Below are 23802 nucleotides of genomic sequence, written 5' to 3'. Positions count from 1 at the left end.
CTGCTGAGCAATAGGTCGCGGCCTCAAATCCCGGCCACGGCGGCTGCATTTCGATGGGGACGAAATGCAAAAACATGCGTGTACATTCCCCACTACGGCGTGCCTCATAATCAGATCGTGGATTTGGCACGTAAAACCTCATAATCTAGTTCTAGTTCAGAACCCTAAGAATGCAATCCGCATTCACTTTAGGGCGATCCACCAGACTCCACACCCAGCCTGTGGGACCCATGGATTTACTCGGGCAGAAGCAACGCTGTTTTGCCGCATCCGAACCGACTCCGCGTACACCCCGTCTTGGTTATTCAAGGATGGACGATGCGCTTCCCCGTTCTGTGCCTTCTCGAGTGATATCGCCGGCATCGAACATTTCATTTCGATGTGACCGCAGTTCGACAAAAACAAAAAAAAAAAGAAAGCGATAGTCGACAGCCTGCAAAAGAATGGTCTTTCGCACAGTACTTTTGAAGACGTCGTTTTCCCTGGAGGGCCTGCGGCAATCAAGAAGGCGCAACCACTGCTGATTGCCTTCCATGCGAGATACGGGGCTATTCGACACCTTGTGACACACACAGTGACACTCATAGGAGGCTCAGGCTGAACAATTGCTGGCTATGTACGCCAGTCTAACCCCGCTTGCTGCAACACCACCACCACCAACACCTATATGGGCACAGGGGGCTGATTGCCCTGTACTCGCTGGCCATCGACTTTTGCCAAAGGCTTAGCCATTCAGAGTTTGCACCTTTGCGTCATAAATGTTTTTTTTTTTGTAATGCGTCAGCATTGGGAGTGTCAAAGTGGAGGAAAGGTGCATGTGTGAAGTGTGGGACGCCGGTCACGTGGTAGAAGGAGAGAGGGCTGCAGGAGCTTAGAAATGTATGTATGTATGTATGTATGTGTGTGTGTGTGTGTGTGTGTGTGTGTGTGTGTGTGTGTGTGTGTGTGTGTGTGTGTGTGTGTGTGTGTGTGTGTGTATGTATGTATGTATGTATGTATGTATGTATGTATGTATGTATGTATGTATGTATGTATGTATGTATGTATGTATGTATGTATGTATGTATGTATGTATGTATGTATGTATGTATGTATGTATGTATGTATGTATGTATGTGTGTGTGTATGTATGTCGAGTGGGCTCTCATGATACGTGGCGTACACGGTTTAAGTCGTCGATCCGGGACCTTTCAAAGATGTGCTACGGAAGAGTACTGCAAACACATTTCTCTTGCATTTCGTTTGCACAGGCGCCGTCGGAGAGGGCGTGCTGAGTTTCTCGTTCTGTAGTATTGTCGATTTTGGTGACAACGACGGTGACGTGTAAATTCAGGCAGACGAGTACAGCGTTCGTGGAGGTCGACGTGGTCGCATTATGCAGACATATATGACCGAGTTGTAGAAGTAACTTGACCGAGAACGGCTCTGACAATCGAAGCAGGGATCAAACGTTCAACACACAGAAATGCCGCCCACTTGAACGGCTTCTTTTGCTGCCGCATGTTCAATAACAGGAACTACGGCGTGGAATGCACGCGACAAAAAAGAGACGAAAACAGGACGCACGCATGAAGGAACTCTCCTGTGTTCCCCGTTTCCCGTCTTTCATCAGTCAATGTACGCACGCGTGTGAATGCCTATTAGTATACGTGCTAATAAAAAAAAAGCCTTGTAAATCTACAGTAATCGAACCTCCGGCGTGCCTCCGTCCACATTACGAGTGAAATAATCGGAGCATGTTCTACTACACCGCTGCATGTGCTTTGGTGCGAGGCTATAGCATTGCCGCTAATTCGCTTTCAGAGGACGTTTCATCCACCTAAACTGAATCGACAGTCGAGAATCAACCAGCATATTTCTTCATAGGATATTGCAGCGCAGACTTAGATTTGTGATGGGCAGGGCGCAACTTTAACCCCGAATTTGCCTTGAGTTAGCCCACCAACCGCAAAGTAGACATTTTACGGCTCCATAGCAAGCATATGCCGTTCAGCAGGGTTGCTTGCTTGGCGAATTTGTTCGTGACAGTTAAGACTAACCAGTGTGAAAAACTGCTCCTACAGATAGGAGCGAAGAAGTGCGCAGAACATGCACTGGACCACGAGTTGTCAGCATTGTTCGTTCGATGCCCTTTCGATGTACACGCATCGTTTGTACTATTGGTCCATGGCATGGTGTTTACCGTCCCCAAGCAACGTACATTCGAGCTACGATAGGCGCTTGGTGGAGAACTCCGGATTGATGTTGACCACCGGCACCCTAAGCACCGCGCACTGTAGCGCTTTCGGTTTCGCCCCTCATCGGAATGTAAGAGCCGCCGTCGGTGGGAATCAAGACCGCGACGACCTCGTGCTACGCCGCGGAATGCGTTGTAGATATTATACCGACACTCGCAGCGCAGCCTCTCTTTGTCGCATGACGTTGTTTTTTCACCCTGCTTCAAACTGTCACGTGCTCTGATGAGCGCATGACTTTGAAGAGAGCCGTTCTCGGCATGTGTGTGCCTCGCTACATTCCATGGCGGCGCAGCATGACTGAGCCACCACCTGACAGGTCGGTCGGCTGACAAGCCACAGTTTCATCTACCGGTGGGAACGCGAGGCCTGTACTTATAGAAAGCAGTTTGTATGTCAGAGCGGCTCGTATACGAACAGAGCCCAGTTGTTCGATGTGGCAAGCGTAATATTAGCGAAAACAGCCTGCCCATCGCAAACGTTCCCAGAGAACTAGGCGCCGAATTCACAAAGCTTGTTGCTCTTGAGCGCCGTTTGCCATTGATCGGTAATAGTATTTGTTAAACTGATAATTGACTAATATATGCTCGAAACAAACTGTTCTAGCGTAAAAAAGCTATTTTGTGACTGTGGACCTAGCTTCGTGAATTCGGACTGCGATTTATAAGCGCGCAGATGTTTCTGAGCAACGTGAGTTTGCTGCGTGTTTTCTTCAATCTTGTTATGCTTATCTAAAATTATAATCTGGAGTTCTACGTGCCAAAACCACGATATGATAATGAGGCACGCCGTAGCGGGGAACTCCGGAGTAATTTGGACCACTCGGGGTTCCTTAACGTGCACCCAACGCGCGGTACACGGGCGTTTTTGCATTTCGCTCCCACCCATAGAAATGCGGTCGCCGCGGTCAGGATTCGTTAGGCTTGCGTAATGCTTGCTCGCACAGGGGTTAAAGAGCAAGAAAAATGTGTAATGGCGGTGTGGTAAATCATTTAACAGTCGGTTGCCTCAGCTAATACCAGTCATTATCCGTTATCAAAGCTTGAGACTAGACAGGCCGCTACACAAACGTTAGTGGCGTACACTCAGAGAGGAAAATCTGTCCAAAAAAAAAAGAGAGAAAGAGAGAATAAATTCTTTTTAAAAAACTCAATTTTCGTAAATTTCGCGGTATTGGGTTAAATATGAGAAGAAAAAAAATGATCTTCAAAGTTTTATTATTTTTTTTTATTATTTAGCGCGAAGTTCTAGCGCCAGTACGTCAGTGTGGCGTCGCAAATTTTAAAGCATTTTCTCGTATTTTGGCCATTGTTCTGTATAAAGCTCTCCAAGCTTGTACGTTAGTCTTTTGCTCTAAACTAGCTGTAGGCTCGAACAGGCGCTGCAAAATTTCATTACGCCACAGCGAGCTGCGTGGTATGGGGAATTTCAAAAGGTGCTATCGTCACCCGTTTTTCGTTTTCGCATCTTTTCTGGCTTACTAAGCGTCCTCTTATGGTAGTGTGTGTGTGTGTGTGTGTGTGTGTGTTCTTTTTTTTAGAGGGGGAAGAGTATTGCCGAGGGGTAATTTGCTAAATACAGCTCAAATATATATATATATATATATATATATATATATATATATATATATATATATATATATATATATATATATATTCTATTCGGTGTTTGAAAGCAACTCGGTCTGTCATCGGCTTGAGACCAGGCTCCAATAATTTCCGTAAAAAGACGGTTCATATCTTCTCTTCGTTTACCCTCATCTTTTCCACCCTTTCCTCTTCCCCTAGGGTAGACTAGGTATGCCCAACTTGACATGTTGCTGAAAGGCAATCATGCAAACACGATCTCAAGGACTGCACAAATAGCGTCCGTGCTGCCCTTTTCTGCCCTTGTTGGGTCCGTGTTTGTACGCCTGTCTTTCAGTACCATGAATTCTATACTAATTTGTTCAACTTTCGACCGTTCCAACCGGACAGTTACTCCAACTAACCTCTCTGCCATGCTTTCCTGCAACACTTGTGGCTGCCCCGTGAATGCCCACTGCGCATGTATACGGCTCTTTGTGAAGGTCTCCTGCGACACTGCCTTCCTTTGTTATAGGGCCTTTCCCAAACCAACGTAAAAGTGCTCATTGGTACGCAAGCGGAATCCTTGAGGGTGTGTTTTGGCCTGCCGAAAAACACATCAAGTGTAGGAACTCTTGCAGAAAGCGGAAAGCTTTTGTTTCCATTGCTTTCGCAGCAAGAGTTTGTTGGAGCTCAATTGCGCTATGTTGCCAGAGAACCGGATCAAGTCACCCGCTTCAGGCTTCCTGTGGTGCGGAGCTTGCTCCAGGCAAATTATCAATGTCCTTCTGTGCCGACAGAGCCACCGTGTAAATTTTCTTCGTGGTCAATTGACACTTCAGTACCTAAGTTCAAGGGCAAGAGACGTATACTCTCGCCGGGGCTGGCAGCGCTTACATATTTTGCTCTTGAGCATACTAACACCACTACCAGCAGCCCTAACCATCATATTGGCAATGACGGCTGTTACACCTGCATAATATGTCATTGCTGTGTGGATTTCGTCTGCGAGTGTTACCATCTCTGCCACTCACAGTCACCGCACTTCAACTGCAGTCACTGAACTAGCTGCACTGCGGGCAGCTTTTGTTTACATCATAAACCAGAGAGCCTAGTCTTGGGTCACCTTCACCGATTTAAGAGCATCCCTGCGGTCCCTGAAGTCGCTACGCACGCAGGAACAACTCGTCATGGGCATCAGACGCCTGTGTATCAAAGCCTGCGAAATGCATCACAATGTTGCGTTGCAGTGGTTGCTCGCCCACTGCGGTACACAAAGCAATGTCCAGGCTGACTGTGCTGTCAGAGCTGCATACGGCACTTCGACAAAATGGATCCAGATAACTGTGTCGAGAAAAGATGCGGCGACACTGGTATCTGCATACGCTTGGTGTTTGTTGCAATCCCATTGGAGAGATGCAAACCATCAGTACGGACTCCTTTATAAACACGATCCGTCTTGTGATTATTATATGTCGCGAGAGCACAATGTAGGCAAGACCAAGGACGCCTTCACCGCGTCAGACTTAACGTGACCTACGCTACTTCAAGCGCAAAATTAAACTGATGATCTCGTCAATGGGCTTTCTGTGTAACACTCCCGAAGACTGCAACATGTTCTGTGTGACTGCTGCCGCTGCTTCTCAGAGAAGCAGTCTTTGAAGGTCACTCGCAATGGGACTGGAACTTGGAACTGCGGCACATGCATTCTCGGACCCGTGGCAAAGCGCCACCTGCGCGTTACACGCCACGAAAGTGATGCTTATGTTTCTGAGAAACATTGTATGTATTGTGTATGTATAGATGTGTGTGACTGTATGCGCTGTTTGTGTGTTTATGTGATCACACTGTATATCGCGATCATCGCGCAGTGCCTGGATAACACAGGCTAACATTTCCGACATATCATTAACGCTTGCATCTCTCTTTCTCTGTCATTCATTTCTCTCTCTCTGACTCTCTCTCTCATACACCGGGAAATGTACGGGACAAATATGTACAGAGTAATAATATAATAATGCGCACCGTTCTCCGACAGGTACACTCGTGAGCATGTCGGGCCGCACCCCTCCAGCCGCATCAGGTAAAACGCTGTTCTCATTGTGCCAGGTCGGCGCGACGAAGACCCGACTCGAGAGGTGCGTCACGGGCTCGCTTATTGTTCGAGGAACTCGTGCAGACGCGCGCATGCGCGCAGCAGCTAGCTAGACCAACGAAACACGCGGCAGTCCAGCGGCCACGGAACCTCGCGTGCGCGATACATTCCCCCCTTTCTTTCTTTCTTTCTTTCTTTCTTTCTTTCTTTCTTTCTTTCTTTCTTTCTTTCTTTCGTCTTTGTTCCTTTCTTTTCCTTTTCTTTTCCTGACTTGGAAGGCTCAAGAGCGATCCTTTGTTTGGGGCTTTCGCGTGGCTTCGTGTTCATCGACTTCGCACGCCAAGTCGAGGCTCGGTCGCGGAAACAAATTCCTTCGTTCGCGCGCTCTATTCAAGCGTGGGCTGTTGGTAACTACGTATCCCGGATGGTGGCTTTGAGACTGCAGCTGGCTCCAGCGTGCGTTATGCTTGCGTAACCCATCTTGCGTTATGCTTGCGTAATCTTTAGAGAAGAGGCTTGTCCCCTATTCCTCTTAAAAGGAGTGCAAGAAACGTAGGCATTTCGCGCTAGCTCGCATCTGAACATCAACTGGAACAGACAATAACGCGAAGTATATATAGAGAGAAAGCTTGACGTCACCGCGTCCGTATTCTTTCCGCTCCTGCGTTATCATTCGTTATCGCTGTTTTTCACGAGCGAGCTCCCGCGTTCTTATCCTTACCTCGAGTGCTTATCTGTTTTCGCTGGATGCCGCAGGATTCATACACGACACAAATTCTGTAACACCCATGCGCTAATCTCGTGCTTAACCTTTGTCGCTTCATTTGTTGAATCTGTTGTCGCTGTGGCCCCCAGCGATTGACGCAAGCACATTACCGATATAGTCAAGGTGGAAGGAAACTAGGGTGAGACAGAGAAAAATGACTACGTGTACAAGGTGGCCCGTATTCACAAAACGTTTCCTAGGTTAAAGCGAGGTTTCTGATTGGATGGCTCACCGCGCGCTTTGCTCAGGATAACGATTGCTGAGGTAGTCATGGACATGGTCAATCGCAGATGACACTTGCTCCATAGCAGTATTGTGAATAAGGGCCCACAGTCACAATACTGATATTTCGCGAGATCACCTCCTAGTTGGCTGGTGTCCGGGCGGCCACCGTGCACTCGTGATAGCGATCTGCGCGTTAACGACCCCGTCTATCACCTCAGACAGTACCTCCAAAAAGAGGCTTTGTGAATAGCCTGCATTAATTTTTTGGTTACGTCAGTATACCATCAGCGATTTTCTCGCTAGCACGTCTCAGAGTCAGCACAGAGTCAATAAAATATAAAAAACATGGAAGCGGCAATCTGGTTTCGCAGAGGTAATCGAAGATGGCCGAAGGCGGATGTCGAGGTCCCGGTGAAAAGTGGAACTGGGGCTCTATATTTCGGTAACGATTCTTTTCGTCCTCAATTCCCGTTGCCATTCGTAACGAAACCGTGCCCCCGATGTCGCCATGATTGGCAACTCGGCAGGACGAATGATAAGAAATGAATTGGAAAAGTCGCAGTTTCACCCGAAAGGCAAAGCATAGCGATAGCAAAGTATCGAACGACTACAAGAAGTAAGGTTCGTAGTTTTATCGGCCGTAGAAATTGTAGTAAGCCATCACGCGCGCACAAGCAAACATGAACAGTTCTCACTCGACAACCACGAACGCATCGCCGTCGTAGCGCTGGCGTCCCGCCATGGTTTCTAGGCTTCGGCGTTGCGCTACTAAGCACGAGGTCGCGGGTTCGAATTCTGGTCGCAGCGGCCGCATTTCGATGGGGGCAAAGTGCAAGAACGCCCACGTACCGTGCATTGGGTACGCGTCAAAGAACCCTATGAGGTCAAAATTAATCCGGAGTCACTCACTACAGCGTGCCTCATAACCAGATTGACCGCAGTGGTTGCTTAGTGGCTATTATGTTGGGCTGCTGAGCACGAGGTCGCGGGATCGAATCCCGACCACGGCGGCTGCATTTCGATGGGGGCGAAATGCGAGAACACCCGTGTACTTAGATTTAGGTACACGTTAAAGAACCGCAGGTGGTCCAAATTTTCGGAGTCCCCCACTACGGCTTGCATGCCTCATAATCAGAAAGTGGTTTTGGCACGTGAAACCCCATAATTTAATTTTTTTTTTCAAAGTAGAACGTGACTTTGGCAGCTAAAACGCTAGAATTATTTCATTGTTAACGCTGGCTAGAGGAAGAGTGCTGGCAGAGGGAAGTGAAAGCCTCGTGCTGTCTCTCGCTTCGTCGCATCTCGGAAAGTTGATATTACGTGACGCCCAACACGAGGCGCGCCGGGAACACAACGCGCATGAAACCACCTGCCATCTCGGCTCTCGCTTTTATTAGCGTTTGCATCCGCCGCTGATTACCTCAAAGATACGGCGCCTGCTCCGCGTACGCGCTGAACTGGGCGGTCTTTCATTCGCAGCCACGGACGAGCTAGAGCAGGAGACGCGCGCTCACGCGCTCTTGTACTCCCCCCTCCCCCACTAGAGCGCGTTTGACCACGTGACCTCCAACATCCGGCGTGCAGGGAGACGGCCCCTATCAAGCCGCCATCCTTCTCGGCTCACCCTCGCACGCTTTACCACAGCATACAGCGGCCGGGGCGCGATAGTATCTTATCGCATTTGGACATTTTCAGGAAATTCGCCCGGTGTGTCCATATAATTGACATCGCAATAACAGAAAGCAAACGAATTCTCACAAAATACGTCTTCTAGGCTATCGTAATGTATAGCGTTTCTATTCCGATGCTATCATTATTATTTATGTATTTATTTCTTTCGCTTCATTGCTGTGATCCGAGCGGCGAAGCGGAGATGAAATTGGAGGCGTTTCCAACGATTGTGTAACTGGCCTTCTCTACCAATAAATTCTTCAATTATCAACGGGTGATAATATGAGGTGATATGAATCAAGCCGATTTCGTAAACGTGCCTTAACAGTTAAAGTACAAAAAAAAAAACAGCACCGAAGCGGCACATTCTGCACTTTCTGCAATTAAACAAAAGTCAATCGAATAATACAAAACGAATAAACAAACACACAGTGTTATACTAAGTATTATAGATACAACATCACTTTCAGTAAAGAAATGCAAGTACATACCGAGTGTTAATACCGATCCGGTATTACGTTCAATAAACAAGGTTATTAAAGCTTTTAGAGCAGATCGTTGTAATAACGTGCTACTACCACATGGCCCAAGCAACCTTTATATGCTGAAAAGGCGATTAACTAGGCGATTTATTGTTGTCCTCAAAGCACATCTCTTGCTGTAACATTATCAGAGGGATCGGCGGGGGGTGGGGAACGGTTGCTCATAATAAATAAACCGGGGCCGAATTTACAAAGCTTTTCGTTTGTAAGGGATCTTTGCCACTGGCTGGTCGCCTTCGCTAACAATATGCCCAGAATCATGATTGGGTAGGATATTCTCTTACGAAAAATTGAGGCGTAAGACGTCTTTGCGAATACGGGCCTAGAATCGAGCGAAATGAGTGCTTAAATTATGCGGGCCCTGGACTGTGCATGACCTATACACCAAGGATTGTGGTACGAACGCTTCAGAAATCTGATTTGAAGAAAAAAAGAAAGGAAGCGGCAGTACCGTATAGGGCGATCGATTGATTCTAGTTTATTAGGAAACAGACTTGTTCAAGCCTTAATTCCGTCGAATCAGTTCAAGTTTGGCGCCATCTGGTGAGGGACAAATCATAATGGCTTATCAAGATGAAAAGAGAGATCTCCAAAAAAAAAAGCCCTTAATGCAATTGACAGTGTACGGTGTGGTCTGGTTATGGCCGTTCAGAAGAGTGAGAGAGATTTATATACAGAAAGGCAGAGATGTCCACCTGAGCTATAAAGCTGTTCAGAATGTTTGCATTCACTTCCATATGACTCTTTCGATTATATTCAAAAGTGGAACAACGCAATGAATGATATACGATTATATATATGATGCCTTCGAAAGGCAAGGGCGCACACATGAACGTGTACGTTATACGTGTACGCTTCGGTTCGTCTTTCAAGCTGCAGCTGTGCACGTGAAGGTCCTTTGAAATCGAACGCCGCTCCTACAATTTATTTTTCTTCCCCCTAGTCCTCTGGCTTATCGCAATTAATGCCGCAGATGTTTGGTCATTTTAGTGGGTGGTGCTTTCAGAACGGATTAGGCCTCAGCTGTGACCCTTTTGTTTTCTATAAGGCGGGAGCTCGTGCGTTCGACTCTCCGCCGCAGCGGCGGCCGCATTCCGACAATACGAAAAATGACCGTCTACAGCGCGGTCCACTCTTGATAGGAACACTTACCTAATAGAAAAGTCAATAGAAATGATGCACTTCTGCTTTATTTCGAGTAAAAAGTGAATAACAGTACTTATTAGGCCGGCATCTGTGCATAAAGAAAATAATCATTAATTGCATTCAGCTGTAATCGGCGGCCAAATACTAAAGGGGTGTTCCACCTAACAATGGAGCGTACTGTAGACTGATTTATGTGCACGTTGAGGAAACCCAAGTGATCAAGTGGAAGCCGGGACCCTCCGCTACACCGCTTATCATAACCCATCCCGAGACGCGACTTTTGGACTCCGAGGTGTGGTTATTATAGTATTGGAAACAAGCGGACGCAAACAGCTTGCGCATGCGCTAAAAGGTCCTTAATCGTACACAAGTATAGCGCCGGCAGCACTGCGCCTGCGCGTTACCACATCTCGCCTTGGGCCCTCTTTCAAGCAGAACGCTAAGCATGGCCCTAACCGCGTGTTCGCTTTTTATAAACCTCTTTGTTATTGCGATGTGGACCAGCTAGGACAAGCTCCATTATACGGTATGAACTTGGGCATGTGCGTGCTGACACGGTCACGCGCTAGAAGAAATTTCGCAGCATTGTCTGCACCTGGCTTTCGCAGCGTCTTTATTTATTGTTTTTATTATTTTGCTAGTGGTGGCATCCATTTCGTTTCTTTTTTTTGCTTGCTGAAAATATTTAGTTTGTTTTACTCGAAGCCATCGTAATAAATGTGGTACATTTAGTGCCGAAATTCATTTTATCTGTTCTCTTTACTAGCCTCACGGGCCCATGACACACCCACGGAAGCCACGCGGAGATTTTTTCCCGTCATCCACGTGGCTCATTAGTTACGATCACAGGTTGTAACAGTTACAATGCAAGGACCATTAATATAACATGAGGGAGAAGCCCGAACCGACAAAAGGTTCAGGAAAGGCTAGTCCTCGCTGAGTAATCACGTGTATACTTCGCCAACGGATACGTAGGCGTCGCCCGTTCCCGCCGACCGCTATCCCGCTGCGGTCGAAGCCGCCAATAGTTGGCGCTGTTGCAAATTCCAAGATGACGAAGATTCGCACTGAACCGCGGGTGGCAACTGGCCACTGGCGGTCTACTAGCTCGTTCATTTTGACACGCTCGCACTAAACGACAATCAATCCTCCCGCGGTCTGGGTCTCATTCCTGCACATCCCCGACAATTTCGAACACTATGCTATATGTACTATGTGGCATGCCTCCGCCGTGGCTGAAGATTCGGGGCCCGAGCTAGAACGGACTGTTCGCAACTCACTGTTTGATCTCCACGGGCGATAGCCAGCCGGCGAACATGAGGAAGCCGGCGGCGCCGTTAATCCTCCGGCGAGTATTCCTTCAGCAGCAGTAGTAGGAGCGACAAGCGCCAATCAGCGGCGCCGGTGCCGGGGAAGGGCATCAACGGTGCTAGGGCACACGATGCCCGCGACGAGCACTACGGGCACGCTCTCATAACAACACACACCGCACAGTCTGGTACAACAGCGATGCACGCGTATACGCAGCCAATGGAGCCAATAAACGGTATAGCTCGTGCCAAAACCAACGCAAGGCGAAAGGAGTGGTTCGGCACGCGCGACACGCTCGCGCGTTTAGAGATGCGAGAATTTACGCGCGCGCGCTAGAACGCAGTCGGCGCTTGCGGTGGGGGGGTGGCAGCCGCAGCAGCGCTGTTCGGGGCCGCACACCTGACGGCAGCGTAGCGGCGCAGCAGCGGCAGCCTGCTGGCTTGCGCGTTTCCGGCCGCCGACATGTCACTCACTCACGGCCTGGCGCTGGAATGGCGGCGCACCGTCAGACCTGCAAGCCGCGGCCGAATAGCAGATGCGAGGGCCGGGGCTGCCCGGTGGCGGCGGCGGTCGCCTCCAGTTGCTGTGTGCGAGCTGTTCGCCGCGTGCTCTATGCGAGAAGAGGCGCGCCATCGCCTCCTCGCGTGTATATGCTTCACTACACACACACACACGCAGGCTTCGTGCGTGAGTCGTCGCGTCTTCCGTAGCCCGTTATAAATTCACGTGTCTGCTAAATGGTCGCATCGACGCCGCGCGCCAGAGTTGTGGAGTGTTACACGCTGCGCGTGCGGGGAGCAGAAAAAAAAAAAAAATGTGGCTACAAGGAGTGGAGGAGGCAAGTGGTGGAGCCACGCGGGCACGCCGCTTCCTCACTGCTGTTGAAAGCGGCTGGCCACCTGCTTTTGCGGCGGGAGCGATCGCGTGTCAACGACTGTGGCCGCCATGCTCGCGCAAAGGCAGCGCGCGTAAAAGGAAATACGTAAAAAAAAAAAAAAAAAGACCGCGCATCGACTTGCAACTCGAATTGTTAGGAAATACATGGGTCATCAATGCGCACGCAAACCAGAAACGCTAAATTAATGGCTTCCGGCGGATATTCCATAAATCAAATGTATACACTGCAGCGATATACTTCCGCAGTGTACTGCTGGCTTCAGATAACGGTATTTGACGACGGCGGCGCGTATTATTGTCGACGTGTTTCGGATCGACACCATGGGAGCGCGACGACGAAAAATGGCGGAGCAACGACTAACTGTGGTGACGACGATGGAATGGAGACGATGAAGGTGAGGAAGGTTCGTCGACGCGGGCGCCATGACGAGAACGTGATGACGGTGGCGTGGCAACGGCTGCGCGTCCGCTCTTCCTATACTCCACGGAGGCCCAATACTTATCCGACCATTCGCTCTAAAGAACAATAAACAAAGACAAACACGCTTTTCATGGCAGGCGGCACTACAAAAAAATTTCTGCCTTCCGCGTAGATGAACTGTCACGAAGCGAAGTATAAGCGGCGCCGTAAATGTCGGAACTACAACAGCACAATGATCTCTCGCTTCGAGCAAAATTCCAAACGTTCCTATTCATATGCTTCATTCAATCGTTGCTCTCGAAGCCAGGCTGCACGAGCTGATCCCGTGCTCCTTTTAAAAAGCCAGCCAGAATCAAGCTGAGCAGAATTTTCGGGTACCGCAACTGTTATATGTGTAGTAAAGCGGTTGTCGTCAAACCTCTTGCCACCCCTGACCTCCAGGCTCCTTGACAGGTCATTTAGGGATGTTGCTAAAGTAATACAGACCGCAGCAGGGTCGCACGTACACTAGATTGCGCTTTGGGCGTAGTAAGCTGAGCTTTAGCACAACTCTTTGCACGACTGCCGCTGACTTCTCTGTTCCTAAGCTGATTGCATGTTGCGCACTATAACCGTGCTATCGTTAGCGTACTCGCGTAGTCGTTGCCATGGAAGACGCATAGCATACGGGGTGTTTCTCTTTAGACCACACAAAATTGTTTTTCAAAATTGCATGTGGCACATAGATACTCGAAGCGACGGACATACGGGGACGCGAAAAGGAAATATACAATTGGATAATTAACAGAAACGCACTAATTAACTCCATGAACTTCTACATTAATGACTTTACACCACTATTGCAATTTAAGAATTATAGCCGGTGAGTTTCTAAGGCCTAGCCACTTGGAAGGAATTCCGAGGATCGGGTTTCTAGATACGTGCCGTGAAAGCTGAGAAGCCCAACGCCGTAACCACTGGGACACCACCGCGGTGTCCGTACTATACCCATGCCTGACGATATAATACGATTCGTCTTCCTCGTGTGTCATTCCCCATCACTCGAATGCGACACGCTAGCTCTTCGTGGGAGTTCTCCAAAGTCAATTCGTCGTTCTCGTGCTACCCACACGCGTCGTCCTAGCTCATCATCTCCGTCTACGCGAAATGCGAGGCTCTACAAACGCGACGCGACGCGCTGCTGTCGCCGTCGTGCCGACGCGACTTCAGCTATACGGCCTTTCCTTCGCGAAGGCGGCGGGGCACCTCGAGGCTTGCCGTGGCCTTCCGGGAAAGCGCGGGCTCGCGAGCTTTACGGCGTACGGGTCAGACTGGACGCTATGCGTAAACAACAAGGCCACCGGAGCACGAACTGTCCGTCAAAGATAATGAGGGCGCGGTACTATACGGGGAAGCTGGAGGCGAGCGAACGTCGTTTGTTAGAAACGAAAACGGCTTCTCACGCGAGTAGGTTTCCGCCCGCCTTCTGAGACTCCTCGAGATAATGTTTTCGCAGCAGAAATCACTCGAGAGCCTTGACCAGCGTCTGGCTTTAACTCCGGGTAATTAACTGAGGCTCTTAACTGCTATTTTATCGGCGTAAGGCAAGACGTATATGCTGTCGCTAATTCGCCAAGGACACGTGGGGACGAAGGCCAGGCGCCCGAATTTTTTTGTGTAACCGGGTTCGATGTTCGCAGTGATTAAACAGGGGTCCTAATTCAGTGCTTTTACCGGTTAATAAAATTTCCCGTAACGCTGAGGCAGAAGTTGCTAAAGCCTCCTCACCGTGGCACAGCGTTACCGCAAAATTAGGAAAGAGAGCGAAACGGGATTGTCACAGGCACGTAATATGACAAAATAAAGCATACATAACCAGAATAACATATTTATTACAAGAGATTTAGAAAAACATAGCAAGCTCACGCAGTCTAGGTTACTATTCATAGACCCCCGATTCAAGGGAGATGCCTTAGCAATCATCGTCATCGTCATCATCATCATCATCATCATCATAGTCGTCGTCGTCGTCGTCAACAACAACAACAACAGCAGAAACAACAACGACGACGACAACAGCAGCAGGTGCCATATGTGCCATCTTTGCAGAGGAAATATAAACAAACAGCAGTAGCAGCAACATCAGCGCATCAGCATCAGCCTTGCAGAAAGAACGAGTTCTTTGAGGGCAAGTAACATTAACATTTAGTGCATTTGTTTTCGGAGAACCACAACTTGTTTCCTGATCCACAGCAACCGAAAAGTGCGCGAAAGTGCCGCGTGCGTTGAACACGTTGCGAAACGCTGCGCCTCAAATAGAGTGGCAATGGAGACGTGCAGTACCTGTTACGCTAACATTTAGACTCATATTTATGAAGACCAGTCAGTACTTCAGCCTCGCGTTTCAAACGATTCCAAAGGCACTTGACGAGAGCTCCGTTCACACAGAGCTATAGGCCAAGCTGGGAGTACGCTCACAGTTCAGCGCACAGCGCAAAAGCGGACAAGGACGTGCGTATAGCGAGACGACGACAAGCGAACGTCTTCGTCTCGTCTCCGTCTGCGTTTTGCGCCGTTCGTTCACTGTGATCGATAACCACCTATTCCAGTCAGCCCACGCTGGGAGGAGTTGCACATAGAGTCTGTGACGTCACGGAAAGGAATATTGAGACCTCAAGAGCTACATCAAGCAAAGGCGACGTTCTTCGAATTGTGCCTGATAAACTGCTTGCGAAAGTGGACGCTCGGTCTTTCCGTTTTTGTCGAGCGTTTTTAGCAGTCCTCGAATGGCTTGTCTTCCAGGACTGGTAAGAGCTCAGGACCCAACTTGCAGAGCCTTTCGTTCGTGAGAAATATATGTCGCTGATATAGACCGCTTGTACTAATAATAGCTCTACTATTATTATTGGGTTGCGCCTGCTCTTACCAACTATATATACTCTATAGCGAACGAAGTGCTCTGTGTTACGGGCCATGATTACAAGCTTTCTGGTGAAATACCGTTATGATATATATATATATATATATATATATATATATATATATATATATATATATACGAGGCCGTCCTTTCACCCCAGATTGTGACGTAGTTTCCTCGTGTGCGGGAGACAGGGTGCAACATAGGAGGTGGAGTCCCGCGGAACGGTGCGTCAACGTGGGAGGGACATTACGACCGATTCGACAATTGTGATTGGCCGAGATACAGTCGTCACATTCTCTAATCTATTCTCCTAAGGAAGACGACTGTTTTAAAAGCGGATACCTTTGTTGTGTAGGTGTCTGACGTATCCTGATGTGAGCTCGGACATTTAATATACTCCTACGTGGAGTGGGCTTCCGTATCTTGAGCCAGTGTAAATAATTTAAAATAAGCCTTTTTTTCTTTCGCTGTGCCTGGAGGATCCCTAGCCTAAACGCTACCTCGAGCCGCAACAAGGTGTAAGGGCGTTGCCTTTGACGAAGACATATGCAAGACGAACGTGTGTGTGTGTGTGTGTGTGTGTGTGTGTGTGTGTGTGTGTGTGTGTGTGTGTGTGTGTGTGTGTGTGTGTGTGTGTGTGTGTGTGTGTGTGTGTGTGTGTGTGTGTGTGTGTGTGTGTGTGTGTGTGTGTGTGTGTGTGTGTGTGTTGTGTGTGTGTGTGAACAACAAAGCTCCGCTGGATGTCGCTACTGCGCTTCCTTTGCCGTGCAAATTTCTGGGCAGCTGGAACTACATTCCTCTGCATTTAAAAACAGGAGACTGCTCTCGCGCTAAATATTGAAACATTTTTCCTATTTCCCTGATAATATTCGCATTTGTTGTTTCCGCAACACTTAATTTGGGCTACTTAGTTTCTGCTGGCCAGTTTCTCGACGCGACATACATTAAGTGGCTACTTGCTGTCTTTCACTAAGCGTAAGAGGAAAGTCGCCGGTTATCCCGGAAAACTCGCCACAGCGATGGGTATTCGCCTTCTCGTAACAGGAAAGTGCTTCATCACCGTCCCGGCGCACCGCATGTAGTTTCATTGCTCGTGATAAACGTGCATAGGCCGCGAATAACATATTAAAAGTGGGACGAAGGTTCTAGTCGCATATGAGCTTCAACGTGTAGCCTCGCAACTGCAAAGCCCGATGTATCTTTTTTGACTGGGGCCTCACTTTGGGCATTTCGTTTATGTAGAACACGCTAGCTATCTTGCTTTCTCTGACTGACTCAAATGTGTGGCACTTGCTCTCTGATGAATTCAGTCGAGAAAGTATATATAGGAGACTTTATAAACTTAAAATAAACAAAAATCGGCAGATGGCATGCATACGTGAGAACGGCTGATAAGCGAAGCTTTCTGTTGCTGTTGACCTGAGTGGTCATGGCCCATGCCCATAATGGGGGATTAGATGTTTACTTTTCGTTGTCGGTGTCACCTTCCACTTTTGGCACGTACCCACTAGGGAAGAGAAGAGGGGGGTGGGGTGATTGGTCATGGTTCTCAATGGAAACATAATATCAAGTACTTACTTCCTGTTAACTTATTGGTAGGTACTACCTATATTTCAATAATAATTATTATAAGTTCTTTCTCTTTACTTTCCTTTTTTATTTTTTTGAAATGTGGCCATGCAAATTTTTGACGAAGATGCCAGATTATATATATTAAAAAAAGCAATCTAATGTTAATAACGAGGAAATCGTGTTTAACATGAGAGGTCTCCCTGTAGATGACGTACTCATGCACAATGTGACACATTTCCTTTCGGGCTCGGCTGAGGGTGCTTGCACCAAAAGAAATATTAATTTCCGAAAGAGGAAGGCCCGTACTCAATAGGGGCTGCTCTAACTAGGTCTTTCTATCGGAATTACATTTTCGGCAATGGACGTTCCGGTGATTCTATACCTCCCACATGACGCACAAAGGCTCGAGGGTGCGAACCCACACCTACTCACGTACAGATTTAATTGCGGTATTCCCCCCGATATCGTAATATGGTAATCGAAACTTCGCATTGTCGAGTAGAGCACGACCGCACATTCCAGGGGAACGCTGAATGTCCGTAATCCGGTGCAGCAAGGAAGTGCTCCTTTTTTTCCACGTAGGACTTGTTGTTGCCTTCGGAATCTTGTCACCGCCAGCAGGGTAAGATTGGGTATAAATAAACCTTCTGGCCCACCAAGCGCTGCCTTTGCCATGCTGTCTGTAATCCCATTAAGTGCTAGTCCACAATGTTCAGGTATCCACAAAAACCAAATTTCTTCATCATGAGGTGGAATGAAAAAGTGTAGCGACCGCTGCAGTGGTGAATTATATGTGCTGTCTGGCGACGTAAGAATTAACAAGCAAAAAAAAAACGAAAACGAAAAAAATATGGAGTTTTACATTTCAAAACCACGATCCGATTATGAGGCACGCCGTAGTGGGGGATTTCGGATCACCCGGTGTTCTTTAACGTGCACGTAAATCTAAGTACACGGGCGTATTCGCATTTCGACCCCAAGGAAATGCGGCCGCCGTGGCCGGGATTCGATCCCGCTACTATAGTGCTTAGCAGCCCAACACAATAGCCACTGATCAACCACGGCGAGTGATTAACAGGAAGTCTGCGAGCAATATTTTGTGTGACACATCGCTCGGAACTTTGTAGGGCCAAGCAAATGGCCAAGAAGTCGGCCACATAGATTAGAGTGTAATGCGGAAGACGGATAGCAAAGGTCCATGATAGTTTTTCTGAGTTGATGCTTATCTCCAATTTCTCATCTTTCTGTGAGGCTTCCGTGAACGCTACATTGTGTGTGGAAAAATCTTCCAGATTTTCATTTCAAAAGTCTGAGTAGTGTCCGTTTGGCTGTGAACTTGGCTTTCTTGCTTACAAATATTACATCTTTTATTGAAGTGACACACAGAAGTGACCGTAGGTTAAGGTTTATTCGGCTCTGCGTAAACACTACCTGAGGAAGCTTGTGCCTTGGCCACATAGAATAAAGTGTTGGTTGTGCGACAAACATTGGGTAGCTGGTCCCGGGAACATGTTCATATGCATCGAGAAAATTTTTTGAAACCTCGACGCTAAATCTGGTATGTGAGCTTTTAGATACATAAGATGTATTGATTTCTCCTTCACTTTTACGTAGCTCAATGCACCTCATTTAATGCACGCTCTGGCACCATTTCGTTCCCTTTATTTTTTCTCCACACTCTGCTGATTTTGGTGTCTATACTTTTCCGTAGCCGATTTCTTCACTTCTCGCCTATTATCCTGCTTGTTCATTCGACACACACACACACACCCATTCTAGGGGATTTGCCAAGAATGTTCGCATACCCAGTGACCCGAGTTGTCTATTCGGGCACATAGCCGGTGTTCCGAAAGAGAGGGAGGGGGAGGGAGGAAAGGAGGGAGGGGAGGCAAAAGAGGCAGATAAAACTTCACTTATTTGATTGTACAATAATCGCCTCTGCTCATCTCTTGCCACTCTATATAGACCTTCGTGCATGTTTCGAGTTACTAATATTTACACACGGCATTCAGTGACCTCGGCCTTGAGGCGGAGCCAAAAGTGCCTGCGTGGCCTTTCCACTCGCCTGCCGGGCGTAACATTGAGCTGAACTGACGGCCGCCTGTGCTCTGTCGCGTTGATTATTCTGCGATGCGATGCGGAAGCTGACAGCACTGGGGCGCCCATCCTGCCAACCTTATTGGAAGGATGTATAGCGAGGATGTGTAGAGAGTGTGCTCGACAGCGGGCCAAGTTGTGAAAGAACAATACACGAACAACATTTCTAGGACTGTCTGCCCACCAGTAACCGTTATTCATTCCGAGAAAGAAGTAAAGCATAAGAGTCAGCAGCTCGTATCCGTGTTGTTTTGATCTTGTTTTTCGTCCCCCCACGCGCTCTATAGAATAATTGGCGTTAGAAGAGGAAGCTCGTCGGGAATAATTAGTTGAAGTTCCAGTCGAAAAAAATAGTAATAATAAGAAACGCCTTTGCAAAATATCGTTGGACTAAACATAAATAAAAATGAAGAAGTAAACGCCAAAATTACAGTCGCATGGTGTGCAAGAGATGGTTTTCTGATGCGGTATTCTCGGCAGAAAACTTTCGGTTGTGTCACTTCCAATGAGCGTCGTCGGATATAGATTCATTCGATTGAAGCGAGTTTCTGCGCACCTCCTGCACCTAATAACGGTGCACTGTGCCTATAGGCCTTCGATTCTCCGAGGTGCAGTTGTGCACCCTGCACCCCCGTGTTCGATTGCACGGGGAATGCAAGGCAAGGTGCCGCCGCGGTGTAGTGCACCCTTGAACCTTGTAGTGAGTGGGTGTAACCCGGCGCCTCGCAATTGGCACCGCCTGCACCTTTTCATTTGTGGTGCTGTGCACCTTTTCTGAGTCGAACGAACCTTATGTGACGAGGAAAACGCATGGACGGACAAACTTCACGCCATCGTTATGTCCAGGTAGCACGGTTCACCAACTTGCGTTAACAATGAACGGACAGGCAGCATAATGGCCACGACGTCACGGAATAAGTCCGTCAGTTGCGATGCGCCGCGGATGTTACGACACTCATAAGCGAGAGTGTCCCCGAAAATTGCGTTCTGGAGTACGCCAGCTCGTTGAAGAAAGAAAGAAAGAATATAGGCGGCAGCTCCGCCCAGAGCACACGTAAAAACGGCCAGGCTCACAGAGGAAGCTGCACCAACCTGCCAATCTTGTATAATTACGCTTTCTCGAAAAGGCATGGCTTAAGGAAGCTCTGGCGTTTGTCCACCGTCTCTCTGCAGTCGCCGCCAGCCGTGCGACTAGGACAATCGCACAACAGTGGGATAGACATACATCGCTCCGGCGCATCTTATCTGTCGTGGACGCAAGCCACCACGTGAGTAAAATGTGTGCCCAGATCCAGCGCGCGTACGTACGGTATAATCCGTGCGAGGCACTGCGGAGGCCGCTATAACATGTTTGTATACGAGCAGGATGCAGCACTCGTCTATAGTGGCTCTTCGCCAAAAGGCCGATTGTGTGCTAACAATTTCGTGGTGCTCCTGTCGCGCAAAGCGGGTCTCTATGGCGCCGACACGAGTGCCGAACAAAAACGCAGTTAATGCCAAGAATGAAGCGTGGTTCTACGCATTAAGCTCAATGTCCCCCCTCGCTTGTTGTTTGCCCTGCATGTTTACGCAGGGCGTCATCAAGGTCTGTCTGCGTAGCCCCTGCGCTTAGGTGCACGGTGACAGCCATGCGATATATATATATGTATATATATACACGCCTGTGTAAATTAGCGGCGTACCGTGGCTGATGGTATCTTCACTGCGTATGACGCGTCAATACGTCACGCATGATTTAGCGCGAGGACCTGATTATGTGAGTGTAGGAATATATTGGTTAGGAGCTCTTGCATTATGCTCTCTCTCTCTCTCTCTCTCTCTCTGCAATGGACACAACCGGGGACATGAACTGTGCCCGTGTTGTAGGTACAGTTGGCGCGCACAGCCTGATGCATGCAAGGTTTTCGCAGCAACTGGCGCCTTTATCGTCTCATTCGCCGTCGCGGAGCATCTGCGTCCTATCGCAATTGAGAACAGTTCGTCAGTACAAATTGTTGCGTGTAATTGGGGCATATCGATCAGCAACACGCCCTGCCGGTAAATGTAACTTGCGAATAAATAGCAAATTTGAAGCGATGCGACGAGTGTTGTCGACACGCACATAAAAATGTCCTGCTGGCGGGGTGGCGCTACTGAATGGGGTTAAACATGATCTAACCTACAGGGACACTTCGCTGCAGTCTACAAATGAAGCCGCATCTCCGTCATTGTCACAAGATGAATGTGTCCTCTGCAAGCGAATGAAACTAAAGTTATGTTTGTTTCGTGTTAAATGAGGAATGGCCTGAGTTTAGTAAAACAGTACGTGGCCCAGAACAGGCCTGAAATGATGTACGTCGGAGTGGCGCACGGCGTTGGCACTCAGACCGTCATAGTCCCTTGCTGTTGTGACAAAACGTAAGCGCATGAAAGTGGTACAGTCTGCGCTATGGAAGGATGCACGGCTTTACTATGGTTTATGCGGCTCGACTGGCGATAAGCTGGTCATATAGCTGACATTTGAATTGGCGCGTGATAGAATTTTAGAAAGAAGCACAATATAAAGATGCAATATTCTGCAAAATGCACTGTCCCGCAATTTCACTTGCTACAAGGAGCAAGCTTAATACTAGCTATTGCCTGAACAAATGAACGCTTCCCCTACGTAATTTATGTCGTTGCGGGGAAGATCTGGGGCCGAATTCACAAAAATTTCTATTCGTAAGGGCTGTTTCCTCTTGACCGGCCGCTTTCGCTATAGTTATACGTCCGCCATCGCGATTGGCTGTAATCTGCTCGTCAAAGGCCCCTCACCAGGCTACATGGCAAATTTTGGTTATGCGCTGGAAGTTGTTGCGTGCCCTCTAAGGAGTGTTCTACCGCAGTAATTTTTTGAATTAGTTCCTTAATAGCAGGAACTGAAATATTTGAAGTGCCGAGAACCCATGCTTTAAGGAGGCGAGCGTCAGTGCTAGCATAGACACTCTCTTCACTCGCCCCGTCAAGCCTCCGCAAGCGAAATTCCTTCCCTGTCTTCTCCCACGCCGGAGCCAGAAGACCACGTGACGAATACGTCACGGCCCCCGCCTTCGTTTCTTTTTCCTCTCTCTCGCGTTTTTGCTGAGTGGCGCACTTCCGGTGACGGTCTCGCGCGCGAGCTGTTGCTTTTGCCTCGTTTCGCGCAGGGGACGATTTTGCGCGCTATGTGTGAAAACACCTGATTAGTGGTACAAGTCAGTGCCACAATCACGACCCTCTGAGGCAGGCGCGAGATGATGAAAAAGCATGATCGAAGTGCTGGAACACGGTAGAAAATTACATAGTTTCGTTTTCTGCGCGCAAGCGTGGGAACAAGCAGACGAAACGAAAGTACGTCTCTCTTGCTACGGTACGAAGTAAGACAAAAGCACGCAGACATTCGGTTTGTATGTTTTATTATTTCTCTAAACTTTAATTGGTGCATTGAAGCAACAGATTAAACATATAAATGGTGCTGCTTTGAATAATTCTCAAAATCACGTGTCAATTCCTGAGTCATGTTATCTACATCGCGCAGTACCTTAATTGGGGTAAAGCGGAAAAGGTAAAGTTAGGCTCCCTAATCAGAACCGGCCCCAAGCGCATGCTCGGCCTTCCGCAGTCCACAAGCACTGAGAAGCTACTGGAGTTAGGACTCCATAACACCATCGATGAGCTAATAGAAGCTAATACAGCGACTCAAATAATGAGACTTTCATCCACTAAGCCAGAGATCAAGATTTTATAAGAAGCGGAAACCCAACCCAGACATGAACAGGCGACCAAAGTTAGCTTGACCCAGGAAACCGGAACTCGCATCATTTTTGACCCCGTCCCGCGAAACATCCACCCAGTGCATAACGAGGGTAGAAGAGTCACGAGAGCCAAGTCCATCCTTCAAAAGATCAATCAGCAGAAACTAAACCCCCTCTTTGTCGATGCTGCCAGATATGACAGTGGGGATAAGTTCACTGTCTCGGTGGTAGACGCGCGAGGCAACCTGGTCAATGTAGTCTCTGTTTATACGAAGTTTGCCCATGTGGCGGAGGAAGCGGCGATCGCTCTGGCTTTTCACAGCTCAAAAGTTCCCGCTATCGTCTTCTCGGACTCGCGCACGGCGATTAGATCATTCTCGTCCACCCTCGTGTCTGAACAGGGGAACAGTATTGTGATTAAAGCACTTCAAAGGGCTAGGGAGAGCAGTGAAGGAGGATACCACATCTCGTGGTTCCCAGCCCATCTAGACAGCTCAATTAACCCGTTTGGATGTAATCCTAACGAGCAGGCCCACCGCAGAGCGCGCGATTTCACGTACCGCGCTGTCGCGGGTAGCCAGGCTTGGAACGAGGTCAACATCCACA

The 23802-nt window shown here is 48.3% G+C and overlaps 2 protein-coding genes across 7 annotated transcripts in view; one reads left to right on the top strand and one right to left on the bottom strand.

Moving 5' to 3' along the window:
* The window catches only part of LOC142582729 (carnitine O-palmitoyltransferase 1, liver isoform-like), a 137736-nt gene that overhangs the window by 24825 nt on the left and 89109 nt on the right, over positions 1-23802 (top strand). The window lies entirely within an intron of this gene.
* The window catches only part of LOC142582730 (uncharacterized), an 85697-nt gene that overhangs the window by 35417 nt on the left and 26478 nt on the right, over positions 1-23802 (bottom strand). The window contains exon 1 of one of the 5 annotated variants that reach the window (XM_075692726.1): positions 11955-12344. The exons of 2 other annotated variants lie outside the window; for them this stretch is intronic. In XM_075692726.1, the coding sequence (XP_075548841.1) occupies positions 11955-12019 (65 nt within the window). In that variant the 5' untranslated portion in view covers positions 12020-12344. 2 more of the 5 variants (XM_075692727.1, XM_075692723.1) reach the window with 2 other exon arrangements.

The sequence above is a fragment of the Dermacentor variabilis genome, chromosome 5 (assembly GCF_050947875.1).
Source record: "Dermacentor variabilis isolate Ectoservices chromosome 5, ASM5094787v1, whole genome shotgun sequence".
Taxonomy (NCBI): Eukaryota; Metazoa; Arthropoda; class Arachnida; order Ixodida; family Ixodidae; genus Dermacentor; species Dermacentor variabilis.
Note: the sequence above shows the minus strand (reverse complement) of the source record. Positions and strands in the feature narration are given on the sequence as shown.